Source organism: Arachis hypogaea, chromosome 20 (genome assembly GCF_003086295.3).
Source record: "Arachis hypogaea cultivar Tifrunner chromosome 20, arahy.Tifrunner.gnm2.J5K5, whole genome shotgun sequence".
Classification (NCBI taxonomy): Eukaryota; Viridiplantae; Streptophyta; class Magnoliopsida; order Fabales; family Fabaceae; genus Arachis; species Arachis hypogaea.
In genome coordinates this window covers 138,669,927-138,682,762 of record NC_092055.1, presented here as the reverse complement: position 1 = coordinate 138,682,762, position 12,836 = coordinate 138,669,927, and the positions used below count along the sequence as shown (strand labels likewise).

General features: G+C 32.7%; 1 protein-coding gene across 1 annotated transcript; it reads right to left on the bottom strand.

Annotated features, from left to right (window-relative positions):
• Window positions 1-718: 718 nt before the first annotated feature.
• LOC112786506 (uncharacterized mitochondrial protein AtMg00810-like) lies at window positions 719-2,799 on the bottom strand. The gene is made up of 2 exons (XM_025829878.1): window positions 2,579-2,799; window positions 719-1,742 (listed from the first exon to the last, which is right to left on the bottom strand). The coding sequence occupies exons 1-2, from the start codon at window positions 2,797-2,799 to the stop codon at window positions 719-721; spliced, it is 1,245 nt and encodes a 414-aa protein (XP_025685663.1).
• Window positions 2,800-12,836: the final 10,037 nt, after the last annotated feature.

The window sequence follows — 12,836 nt, the reverse complement described above, 5'->3', positions numbered from 1 at the left end:
TATAGATTAGAATAAGAACTTTTTAATTTTAAATATATGTAAGTATTATAATAATATTCTCATAAATTATGAATACAAGTTTTATAATGATATTTTTATAGGGTGTTTGATTCCAAAAAGTCTCAAAAAAATTACTATTTTGTTTAGGTTGTTCAATATAATTATTGATGAAGTTTGCAAAGCTCTCAGAGAAGATAAAACTAATGATTAAATAAAATAGCTATTCAATTTTTCTTAAATTTGTTTTATTTCACTCATTGAAAATGACTCAAACCAAATAAAGTATTGAACATTTGAATATAACATTTATTTATTAGGGATTAAAAACTCTTTTATATTTATTTATTTTACTTTATTTTTTATATACTTTATATTTATTTTTTACTTGACTTTTTTTTATTTTTTTCGATTTGGCTTTAATTTTTTTTCGATCTTCATTTTGGCTTTTCTAAAAAATTGTTAAAGTAACTTTTGTTCCTTATAATTTTTTGCTATTATCTAACAACCCATATATTATGGACTTCAAAAACCATAAACCTTGTTGAATACTGTGATTGTGAGAGAGTCTAAAAACTGAATTGATTTACTCAATTGTGTATATATGTATACAAGGTGATGGTCTAACTAACTCTATATCTAGTCTAACTAATTAATATAGCTAATTCAGGTCCTAACTAACTTGTTAAGTTATAACAAATTGTACAAATATATGCTATGACTAATATCCTTCCTCAAGTTGGAGCATACATGTTGTATGTTCCGAACTTGGCCATAAGAAATTTGAACTGAGGTGCTGGGAGAGGTTGGTGAGTAAATCTGCGAGTTGATGCTTGCTCGGTACATGGACGAGTTTGACGATTCCTGCTGCCACTTTTTCTCTAACGAAGTGGCAATCAATTTCAATGTGCTTGGACCTTTCATGTAGAGTTGGATTGGTGGCCGTTTGAATGGCAGAGACGTTGTCACAAAAAATCATTGCTGAATTTACCTCGACATGCATGAACTTGAGAAGGGAAATGATGGACAGAACTTCACAGGCAACGTTGGCTAGAGCTCTGTACTCTGTCTCCGTTGAACTCCTTGAAACTACATCTTGCTTCTTGCTCTTCCATGATACTAATGAATCTCCCAAGAATGTGCAATAGCCGGTCGTGGACCTCCGTGTGTCGAGGCAGCTGCCCCAGTCAGCGTCTGTGTACATGGAGAGGTGAAATTTGGATTTTGATGAGAAGAGTAATCCCTGAGTAGGTGCTGCCTTCAAATACCTGAGGACATGGTGCACAGCTTCGAGATGAGGAGTTCGAGGATTTTCCATGTATTGAGCCAGTTTTACCACAGCAAAAGTGATGTCTGGTCGAGATATAGTGAGATACTTGAGGCGACCAATTAATCTGCGATAGCTCGAAGCATCAGGGATATGATCACCTTCGTCAAGCCTAAGTTTCATATTAGCATCCATGGGTGTATTGGCAGGTTTGCACCCTAAGAAACCAGTCTCCTCTAGCAATGAGAGTGTATATTTTCGTTGACTCAGAGTAATCCCATCTTTTGATAAGGAAAGCTCAAGACCAAGGAAGAACTTAAGGTCACCCAAGATTTTAAGCTTGAAGATGGATTGAAGCTTGTGTTTAACATTGTCCACCATTTCATGTTTGGGAGCAGCAATGATGATGTCGTCCACGTACACAATGAGATAGGTAGTTGCCTCACCCTCTCCTAGAGCAAAAAAAGAGTAATCATGTCTGCATTGTGTAAAGCCATGGGTGGTCAGTATGTGGCAAAACTTAGTGAACCACTGCCTTGATGCTTGTCGCAACCCATACAAGGACCGTGTGAGTTTACAAACTAACCCTTATTTCCGCTGAGGATGACCCAAAGGCAATTCCATATAGACTTTCTCATTAAGTTCATCATTGAGGAATGCATTATTTATATCCAGCTGTAGGAGGCTCTAGTTCTTGACTGCAGCAATGGTAAGTAAGGTTCTCACAGTGGTGATCTTTGCCATGGGACTAAATATGTCCCCAAAGTCAATACCAGCTTGTTGAGTATATCCTTGTGCAACCAAACATGCCTTGTATTTCTCTAACGAGCCATCAACCCATTACAAGAAAAAAGGTCTATGGCCACGCTTTTTTTTGCCACACTTTAAAAGCGTGGCCAAAAGTGGTCAATGGCCACGCTTTTGTGAGGGTGGCGATTGAATATAGATTCAGCCACGTTTTTTTCGCCACGCTTCAAAAGCATCGCGAAAAGGGTCAATGGCCACGCTTTTGTAAGGGTGGCAGTTGAATAGAGATACGGCCACGTTTTTTTTCTGCCACACTTCAAAAGCGTGGCCATAGACAAAAACATGGATGTTTTGAAAGCGTGGCAACAGGGTTTCACTACAGTAACGTTTATAAAGTGTGGCCATATCCTGGTACTTTTTTGCCATGCTTTTAAAGCGTGGCCATATCCTGATGCTCTTTTGGCACGCTTTAAAAGTGTGGCCAAAAAGTTTTTTTAAAAAAAACCCTAATAACCCGCCCTAAACCCAATAACCCCTCATCGAGACTCTCTCACTCTCAACTCTTACACTGTCACTCTCATCGATTTATGGCAATCTCCCCTCGCTGCACCATTTTGAGGATTTGAGGAGAAGAGCTCAGATCTCCGCCCTCGCTGTGCCATTTTGATGTCATCGCGATTCCTTTCCTGCTTTCGGCCATCCCACACTTTCCGTAATTGTCCTCCACCACCGGCGCCACCAGGCCCCTCCAACCCCAACCTGACCACGTACCTGTACCACACCGACATGGGCCTCGTGACTCTAACATGGTCACGCTCTAACTTAGGCCGCTCCCTCCACGTCCACGTCCACAACCACAACCCCTTCGATGCCCCTCCTCCTTATAAAGCCCTTCATATTCTAGAAGAAGCACGGATCCAAAACCCTCTCTTCCACCACGCGACTCTTCTGGAACCTCTCCAAGGCCAAGTTCTCTTCCTTCTTCTCCCCCGAACCCCACTCCTCCTTCTACCTCGCTCTCGTCGTCCACAACCGCATCGTTCTCCTCCTTGGCGATTCCCCCAAAGACGCCTACTCCAAGTCCAAGGCTTTCCACGCTAACAACCTCCACTCCCTACTCCTCAAGAAGGAACACGTCTTTCCCGACACCGTTTACTCCACCACCGTCATTTTCGGCGGAAAGACCCGTCGTATTCAAATTGACTGTGGCTCCTCCAGGGATAATGACTCTCCCTCAAATTGTTACCTTGTTGCTGAATTAAATATCAGATTGATAAGTAGATCCACTGAAATGACCCAAAATGAATAAGTTCTTTTTAGCTGGAAGGCAAAATTCTAATTTAAGTCCTGACAAACAAATTTTCAATTTGTTTTTACTGTTTTATTTTTGGCAGAATTTGTGTGTGTATTGATTGTATAGAGTTAGTGTAGTTTGTGTTTTTGAACAATTTAGTGTAGTTAGTGTACTTATTGCCCCCTTTTTTGCTTAGCTATTATCTTGGAGTTTAATTCATGCTTGAAATTGCACGATCATGCGTACATTCTAGCAGAAGAGATGCTGAATCCAATCCTTTGGACTATCTGTAACTCTATCTTCATGCTCAATATTAGATAGAATGCATAGCTAAATTTATCTGGATTTTCTTTATTCATTTGTTCCATTTTCTACTTTTTATGATATCTGCGTTAATTTACTGTTCCCATTTTTCTTCTTCCAGATTCCAGAACTGTGATGGAAATTCTTGGTAATGGTCTCCTCTAATTATCATTCTTTTTTTATTCCCCTCTCTTGTCATGCCCCAGTAGCAGTTTTTCATCCCCTTGCCCCCTCCCCCCACAAAATTATATAAACAGCTCAAAGTATAGTGTTTGATTTAATCTGATTTTGATATATATTAATATGCAGGACCTTGTTGGCAGCCTTTTCTTTATTTTAAGTGTAAAAGCATGATTTTAAGTGTATATATTCTTGGCAGCCTTTTCCTTATTTTCCGTTTGGATGTTTATTTATCCAACTTTTGCTTGTCAAGCACAAGATCATGATTCTTTTAACTTCTGCAGGTATTGGAGGCAAGAGCTGGGTTCTATGAAAAGCCAATTACTACAATAGATTTTGCATCACTATATCCATCTATTATGGTGGCCTATAATTTATGTTATTGTACCCTGGTAAATCTTAACTCTTCATGTTTTTAGCTGCTACCACGAGCAACTTAGTGTTTTTTTTATCCCATGTTGTATTTATTTTTATTCATTAGGGTTCATTGATTTTTTTTGGGGGGGGGGGAGGGTAACAGTTTTGACTTTTGAGCACTTCTTGTTTACTGTTTTAAGGTGACTCCTGAAGATGTTCGGAAATTTAATCTCCCTCCAGAATCAGTGAACAAAACTCCATCTGGGGAAACATTTGTTAAATCAAATTTGCAGAAGGTCTGTTGCTTTTAGTTTGGTATTTTAAGCATAGTTTTGTTTCGTGTTATTGTACTTTTAGATTTGCATTTACCAATCAGTGAGCATAGTTTAGTTTCTGTTGCTTTATTGTTCTTGATATTTTGCTACAGGCTAGTATTGGAAGGGATAACTTGAACGCTTAATGCACAAAGTGGAGCAGTTTTAGGTTGATTCTGATCTTTTACTAAGTATTTTGGCTGATGAGCATCTCTATTAGTGTAATTTGATATATTATGAGCAGTTCTAACTTGTATTGTTTCTGTATTTTTCTTCGGTTTTTATTTTTGGAATTTAAACTCGAGATTTATTTTGTATTTGAATATTAGTTTTTTAATGTATAAAACAATTATAGTAAATTATATATGTCACTAATTATTGTTTGATATGTCTTGTAATAAAAATTGCATACTATATTTATAGGTTTGGTAATAAAAAAGGATTGAAAATTTATATTGTGTAGCAATGAAGATCAAGTAAGGAAAAGAATTTTTTTTTAATTTAACAAGGCTTTCGCCATGCTTTTAAAGTGTGGCTGTATATCTTACTATGGCCACGCTTTAAAAGCGTGGCCGTATCTCTTCCTATCGTCACGCTTTAAAAGCGTGGCCATACCTCCCCTTTTGCCACGCTTTGAAAGCGTGGCCATATCTCTACCTATCGCCACGCTTTAAAAGCGTGGCCATATCTTCCACCTACAGCCATGCTTTTAAAAGTGTCAATTTGTAAAAAAGCGTGGCGATAGACTAAAAAAGCGTGGTGATAGAGCAACCGCCACCCTTTCATAGGTCATCCTTTCAAAAGCGTGGTGGTAGTTCAAAAAGCGTGGCGAAAAGCTATCGCCACGCTTTTTTCAGCTTTTCGCCACGCTTTAAAAGCGTGGCAATTGACGTGTTTTCTTGTAGTGGCCTTTAGCTTAGCTTTGTACACCCAGCGACAACCAATGGCTCGCTTGTCTGGTGGTAAAGGTATGAGGACCCAAGTGTTGTTAGCCTCAAGCGCATCAAGTTCTTCTTGCATAGCCTGTCTCCATTATTTGAACTGAACTTCCTGGTGGTAAAATTAAGGCTCAAGTATGGTGTCTAATTGTGCGATGGAGTTAAGGTATGTGAGGTTAAGGCGATGGTTACTAATATGATTGGCTAAGGGATAGGGAGTGGAGGTGTGGCAGACGTAGTCATTGAGGTAAGGAGGAGGTTGAATGTGTCTAGTTGATTTTCTTAGTTGTTTGGGTGGGGAAGTGATGGTGTTTGGTGTTGGTTCTTGATGTTGAGGTTCTGAGTTTATGACGGTTGGAGTCAGCTGTGAGAAGGGAGAAGAGATGTGATCAAAAATGGATTAGAAAGTACAAAGTCATTGAACAAGTCCTCATTAGACTGCAGATGAGGTGAGGTACTGAAAGGCATAACATGTTCATGAAAAATGATGTCTCTTGAGATAAAAAAAAATTGTTTGGTTCTAAGGTTGTAGAGTTTGTAACCTTTGTAACCAATTGGATATCCAATGAAGACCGAGGGATCAACTCTAGGACAAAATTTGGTTTTGGAATTAGAGGTGTTTGTTGCATATGCAAGGCAACCGGAATTTTTTAAGGCATCATAGTTGGGTGTCTTTCCAAATAGCAGTTCAAAAGGAGACTTAAATTATAATAATTTGCTTGGGGTTCGATTGATTAGGAAAGCTGCAGTGATGATGCACTCCCCCCAAAAGAAAATAGGGACTTTTGACTGAAAAAATAAGGATCTGGCCACATTCAACAGACGCTGGTGCTTTCTCTCTACAACAGCATTTTGTTGGGGTCGATAAGGGTATAAGAATTGATGCAGGACACCTCTCTTCTGTAGAAACTCCTTAAGTGCAGAATTTAACTAAAAGGGAAGCTTCTTGAATTTAACTAAATGGCAGATTTCACAAGTATGACAACCTGATTTATTCGACAAATGTAAAATACTATCTAAGTGTTGTAGAATGTTAGAAGGTACATGACCAAGACGTGTGTGCCATAAATCTGGACTACACAAATTTATTGAGATATAATCAGTATGAGAAATATGATTAGAAATAAAAGAATTTGAGGAATTCTGTGAACCATGCAGTATCGAATTGGTTGGATCATCGGTCATAAAACAATTCACTTCATGTCAGATCATCAATTCATATTCCACGCGTCAATATTGCAGGAGAAACAACAAACTAAAAATTATCAAGTGTATCATTCACCTCATTCTGCCAGGTGCAGACTATAACTCACCTCTATATAGCTGGCCCTCCACATTTAGTTTGTTTGGCATTTATATTTATAAATGAGGATCGGAACATGTATAAGGTGACATAACCATTCGCCAGGTGTGGTAGCTTTTGGGTTTCCGAAGAGGGTTATTATAATTATGGGTAGGAAAAGTATAGGTAAATAATGAAAATATTAAACAATGTAAATAATAGATATATCAGATGTTCATTTTACTAGTGTATAGATGGTTATTTTAATATTAAAATTTAGAGGATTAATTTAAAAATGTAATATATTTTTATTTGATTAGTAATTGTTTATATTATTTAACAAAATCATTGTCCCTCTAGCATTTTCCTTATGGGTATTGCATTTTGTAAGGATTGTTGAAGCAGAAACCTTGTTCTTGAAAGGATCTGATTTGTACGTCTACTATCATGGATACATTGCTGGAACATAATAAAGTAGCTAGTGAACGTTTTTGTCATTATTTTTAGGGGATAAGAAAAGAATCATACGCTGACAAAGGGATATATATGATGATGAGTTATAGCTGGCTGCTGCCTTCAATTAGTGCTATATTTGTGTTTGATTTTACGGGTATCTTAAGATTTTATGGTGGGGTATAACCATTTATTTATTTTAAGGTGATCATTCACTCAATATTTTTATGTCAAGAGGATTGTTAAATGATTCCATAAATTTAATTAAATTATTATTTGACGATTTTTAATTATTATTTTTGTATAAAAATAATTTTATATCAATAGTTATCTTATTTTAATAATGTAACTTTTTTATTATACATGATTTTAAATTTATAAATATTTATTATTTTATGTGGCTAAAAAATTTAGATATGTCATGCGTGTGTATATTATGTATTGATATGAAGGATGGGAGTGCTATACATAGATGTGAGATAGTTTTTGGCTGAAATATGGTGCAAGAAATCAGACCATCCGAATTCTGTTAAAAGAAAATTGGGTTACCAAATCAGATGGTCCGAATTGTGAGAGGAAAAATTTGAAATTCACAGTTAACTAATCGAACCGTCCGATTAGTTTTTTTTTTTTATAAAAGAAAAACGGACCCTTCGATTAGGGTTTTTTTTTTATACAAAGAAAACGGACCCTCAAAATTAGTATAAAAAATATTTTTTTTGCATATGTGAGTTGGTATAAAAGAAAACGGATCCTCCGTATTCTTGTATCCAACTCCTTCAATCCAAGTTGTGCTCCCCTAACACCACATGCAGGTAAAACTCATGTGCTCTCCATAATGCTACAATACACCAACCTCTCTTCCATATTAAAAATAAAAAGTGATTTTATGTAGTATTTTTCAATTTTACGGTCAATGCCAGTGAAATAGAAAAGAAAAATTTAAATTTATAATTTTGCAGTCAATGTTAATAAGAAAATATTTTTTATTTAAATTTAAATAAAATATAAAAAAATCAAAATAAATAAGAATAAAATTTAAAATTTGTGTTTTAGTTCATCTTAAAAAAAATATACATTTTTACAAAATTTTGAATTTAAAATAAAACGATAAATAATTTCTAAAAATTTATTAAAAATTATCTTTTGACTTATTAACATCTAAAGAGTTATCACTAAAATTTTTTATGTTAAAAAATTAATATAAAGTATAGTCCTCTAAAATGGAATATAAGTTACAACTTAGATTTTTTTAAAGTCAGAAGTAATAGATAGTTATACAATATAAAAAGACCAATTATATACATTATTTCTAACTCTTAAAAATCTATATTTAGGTCGTTCTTATACCACCTTAGAGAACTATACTTTATATTAATTTTTTCAATATAAAAAATTTCAATAATAATTCTTTAGATACTAATGAGTCAAATAATGATTTTTAATGAAATTTTAAAAATTGTTTATCGTTCCGTTTTAAATTCATAAATTTGTAAAAAAATAAATTTTTAAAAATTTAAACTAAAGCACAAATTTTAAATTTTTATATTATTTTAATTTTTAAATATTTTATTTAAATCCAAATATAAATATTTTTTATTATATTTATGTTTTAAAATTAATTATGTTAATAGTCTATTTTCTGCTGAAATAATTTTGCTGGTATTATCTGCAAAATTGTAGACTTAAATTTTTTTCTCTATTTTATAGACATTAACTTCGAAATTAAGTGTCTGTAAAATTAAAAAATATTATGTAAAATAATAAATATTTATAGTTTAGTGTAAAACGGTAATTAATATGATTTTTTTTAATTAAAAAAAAAAGGCCTTCGAGAAGAGTGACTTACTTTCCTACAAAGCTACCCCACTTTAATTTAGTACTAAATCCTTGTAGGTACGTGGAAATATATGCTTTAATTTGAATGAAGTAAAATTTGGATTCTGGAATAAGAGTAATAAAAAGTTTAGAAAAGCATCATATTTTAAGAGGTCGGTGTGGAGAGATACCATGGCTATAAGGTATCAACTTGTTTTAGATTGCCCCCTCCCTATATCAATGGAATTTGTTTTCTTTTCTTCTTTACCATTATCTACCAAGTAGGCTTAATTTCAAGCAAGTCTCTCATGGTATATTCATTCATTTTTTCTTTCCAAATAATAACCAATTCCAATGCTGATTTTATTTCGGAATTGCCGGCTGTAGTTGCTCATTTAGGAAATTTTTATTTAACTCAATATAGCTCATAATTCATTGAACAACTTTTTATCTTATTATTATGTGATGCTTGTAACAATAATGATAAGAATTTTGACTCTTCTAAAAGTATAAGGCCTTTATGCAACCCCATCAAATCAAGCATACTTATCTTTCCAATTCTTGTGGATATTAGTTAAGCACTACGAAGTACCGATACGACACGCGATACGGACACGACGACACGATACGACACGCGATACGTCTTTTTATAAAAAATTGGATACGACAGATTTAGAATACGTTGTGAATTAAAATTTAAATAATATATTAAATTAATAAAATATCATATTGTAAATATAAGAGTAAATATAGTTGTATAAAAAAGTTTTAAAATTATGTAATTATTAAAAAAAATAAAAAAATTTAAGCTAATGAATAAGCAAGCTACCAAAGATAAACGGTAAGTAGATTTAGGTTTTGATTTATTAATTATTTTACTTTTAAATTTAAATTTTGATTTGTTTTAATTTTAGAATATTTTAAAATTAGAAAGAAAAAATTGATTAATCGGGCCATAAAATCACAAAATCAATTGAAGATTTACAGTCCAGCAGAAAGATCCGTCTCATGAACATCTAAATCGAGTCGAACTCATTCGGATTCGTGATAACTCCACCAAAATTCTGTACCACAAGAAGACATGTCGCCGATACGCGATACGCCGGCACCATAAAAAAAAAAAATCCGTGCTTGATAGGTTAAGCATGCATTTTTTACTTTGATAATAATAAGAGAGAAATGAATTTTGTTCTTTCAACTAGTCGTGTCTTTAAGAATAAATTAAAAATTGTGTCATTATTAAATTATAATTTTATCTTTATCGATTCTTGTTAAAAGAAGAGTAGTTTTGGATCTATGATATCAAAATTATGTATCTAAGTTATAAAATAAATTATTAATATAATTATCAGATTAGACTAATTATATTATATTATATTATTTAGGTTCGGTCTTTTTTTAAATTTATATTAATCTAAAATACTTTTATACCGAATTAACATTTTTTTTTGGACAATCCTTGTTAAAATTTGGAATGGATAATCAATATAGGAATTGCTGTAATTTAATGGCTATATATTAAATTTTTAAATTTTATATCCTATACGAAGTTATATAGTATGTAACAATTACATCGATATTATTATTTAGTCATATATAAGATAAGGTTTAATAATGGTTAGTTTTAATTAGTGCACTTTTTGTAGCATCACCGCCTCAAACATACACTTTGATTTAGTTAGCATAAGATTGAAGCTACAGGGTCGAAATAGTCCATAAGGAAAACAAATCAAACTTATTACTAAACTTAAAATATCATGTAAAAATTAGGATAAAACACACTAATAAATTATTTCATTCTCAAAATTACGATAAAATTTTATTTTAATTTTCGTTACAAATACGTCCTAAATGATTATATATATATATATATATATATATATATATATATATATATTGATTCGATCTATAATTTTACATAAAATTATTTAAGATATACTTGTAATGAAAATTAAAATAAGACATTCACGTAATTTTAAAATTAAAATAATTTACTAGTGTGTTTCATCCTAAATATTATCATAAAATAACTTATTTCAAAAGTTTAAAATATATATATAATAAGTGTTTTAAAAAGAAAATGATGAAGTGAATCTAATGTGAGTAGTGTAAAGTTGCAACGTAGCAATCATGATGCATGGTTGAAGAATGAAGATCTGCCCCTACTACTCATCGTTATTATATCCAGAATCCTTATCATTATAAATATCCCATTCCCAATGTGTATATAGACTAGTCTTGCTTGTTCTTGATATTGTTGCACTATTCCTATCTTTATGGTCCCTAGCTACGTCGTTCATTATTAATTATTTGAAAAATTATTGACAAGAATGTTTAGGCCATTGTAACATTATGCAAGGAATGTAGCTAGCTAGCTAGGGTCGAACAAGAAATGCTCCCCGGCAATTAGCATCTAGTCTGGGCCTAAATTGGTTATCTGTGTCCAGAGCATAAAGAGAAAATAAAGAAAACCTCTAATCATATGGAATTTTATTTTATTTTCGTCAATAGGGATTGCAGATTCTCTTATGATCAAACTTACACACACATATATATCTTCAACGAACTTTTTAAATTTTGTTTTTGTTTTACATACACATCTGTATAATAATTAGGGTAAATGACTAAAATAAATTAATAGAGATCTAAAATTACTGAATTATAACTTTTGGATATTGCATATACGAATGCAATTTTTATCAATCTATAGAAATTGTAATAGGAGTTTTATGGTTTTCAAATGAACATAAACTGTTATAGGAATCTTGCGGTTTACGTTGATGTTGCAAATGGTCAGAAATCGTTATAGGAGTCAAACAATTTCTGTGTAAATGGATTAATGTGCATAAACTGCTACAGGGGTTCAGCGGTTTATGCTTGCACCAAAAACGCCTATATATACCAACAAGGAAGGAGTGGTGTGATGTAGAGGGTCATTTTCATTTCACAAATGGATAGTGAAGAGAGATTTTTTGTTCTAATCCATTGCTCCGGAAAAATTAAAAAAAGCAAAAGGCACAGTGAAGGATTACCATGTGTTCATAACATGCAGCGGAAGAGAAGAAAGTAATCCTTAAAGGTCTATTTTGTGCTTAAACTTTATTTCAATAATATATAGATCAGATTTAAATACCTTTAGACGCTTTAGTAAAAATCACATTCTCCTTCGATGGTACGAAGGCGCTATGCGTACACCGAGACCAACTTTTGTTATCAACTCCTTGACCAATGGACATCTGATCTAAATTGAGAAACCTCTTGCAACCCTTGTTATTGTGTAGAGGTAAAGGAATAAAACCCTTGTTATTCTCTCTGTCTTTCTCATACTTTCCTCTACTCTTGGCATACATATATATAATATGAGATTTGTTACTGATTTTAAATTTGATTTTCAATTCAAATTTAAATCATATCTTAAAATTCCGAATCTAAATCCTTCAAATTTTATGAATCATATCATAACAATTTAAAACATAATCGATTTGGATCTCATCCAAATTTATAATTCAAATTCAGAAATAGAATAACTAATTATTCTCAAATCTCATTTAATATTCTCAATTATCATATTATTATTATATTCTTGGTGCTAGCAAAGAATATAATAATATTCCATTTGAATTAATATAATTATTTATTTGATCAAATCAAAATAATAATTAAATAATTCTAAAGCAAAGATTAGAACACTTGTTAGTGTGTGATCCCATAGGTTCAATACTAAGCGGGTAGTAAATCAGTCATACTAAATTTACTAATCAAGGTTGGCATCTAGCAACACTCCTCAACGACCCAATAGTATGAAGTAATATATTTTTACTAAGAACCTTAGAAGAACAAAGTATAATTCCTTCCATCTTTCCAGCTCTTGGTTAACCCTTAGAGT

Excerpts from the sequence above, each read along its gene's own strand:
- LOC112786506 (XM_025829878.1), bottom strand. The coding sequence starts at position 2,799 with ATGTCGGTGTGGTACAGGTACGTGGTCAGGTTGGGGTTGGAGGGGCCT. Across the intron at positions 1,743-2,578 it reads AAATCGATGAGAGTGACAGT|ACATGATTACTCTTTTTTTG; the intron begins GTAAGAGTTGAG and ends TACACAATGCAG.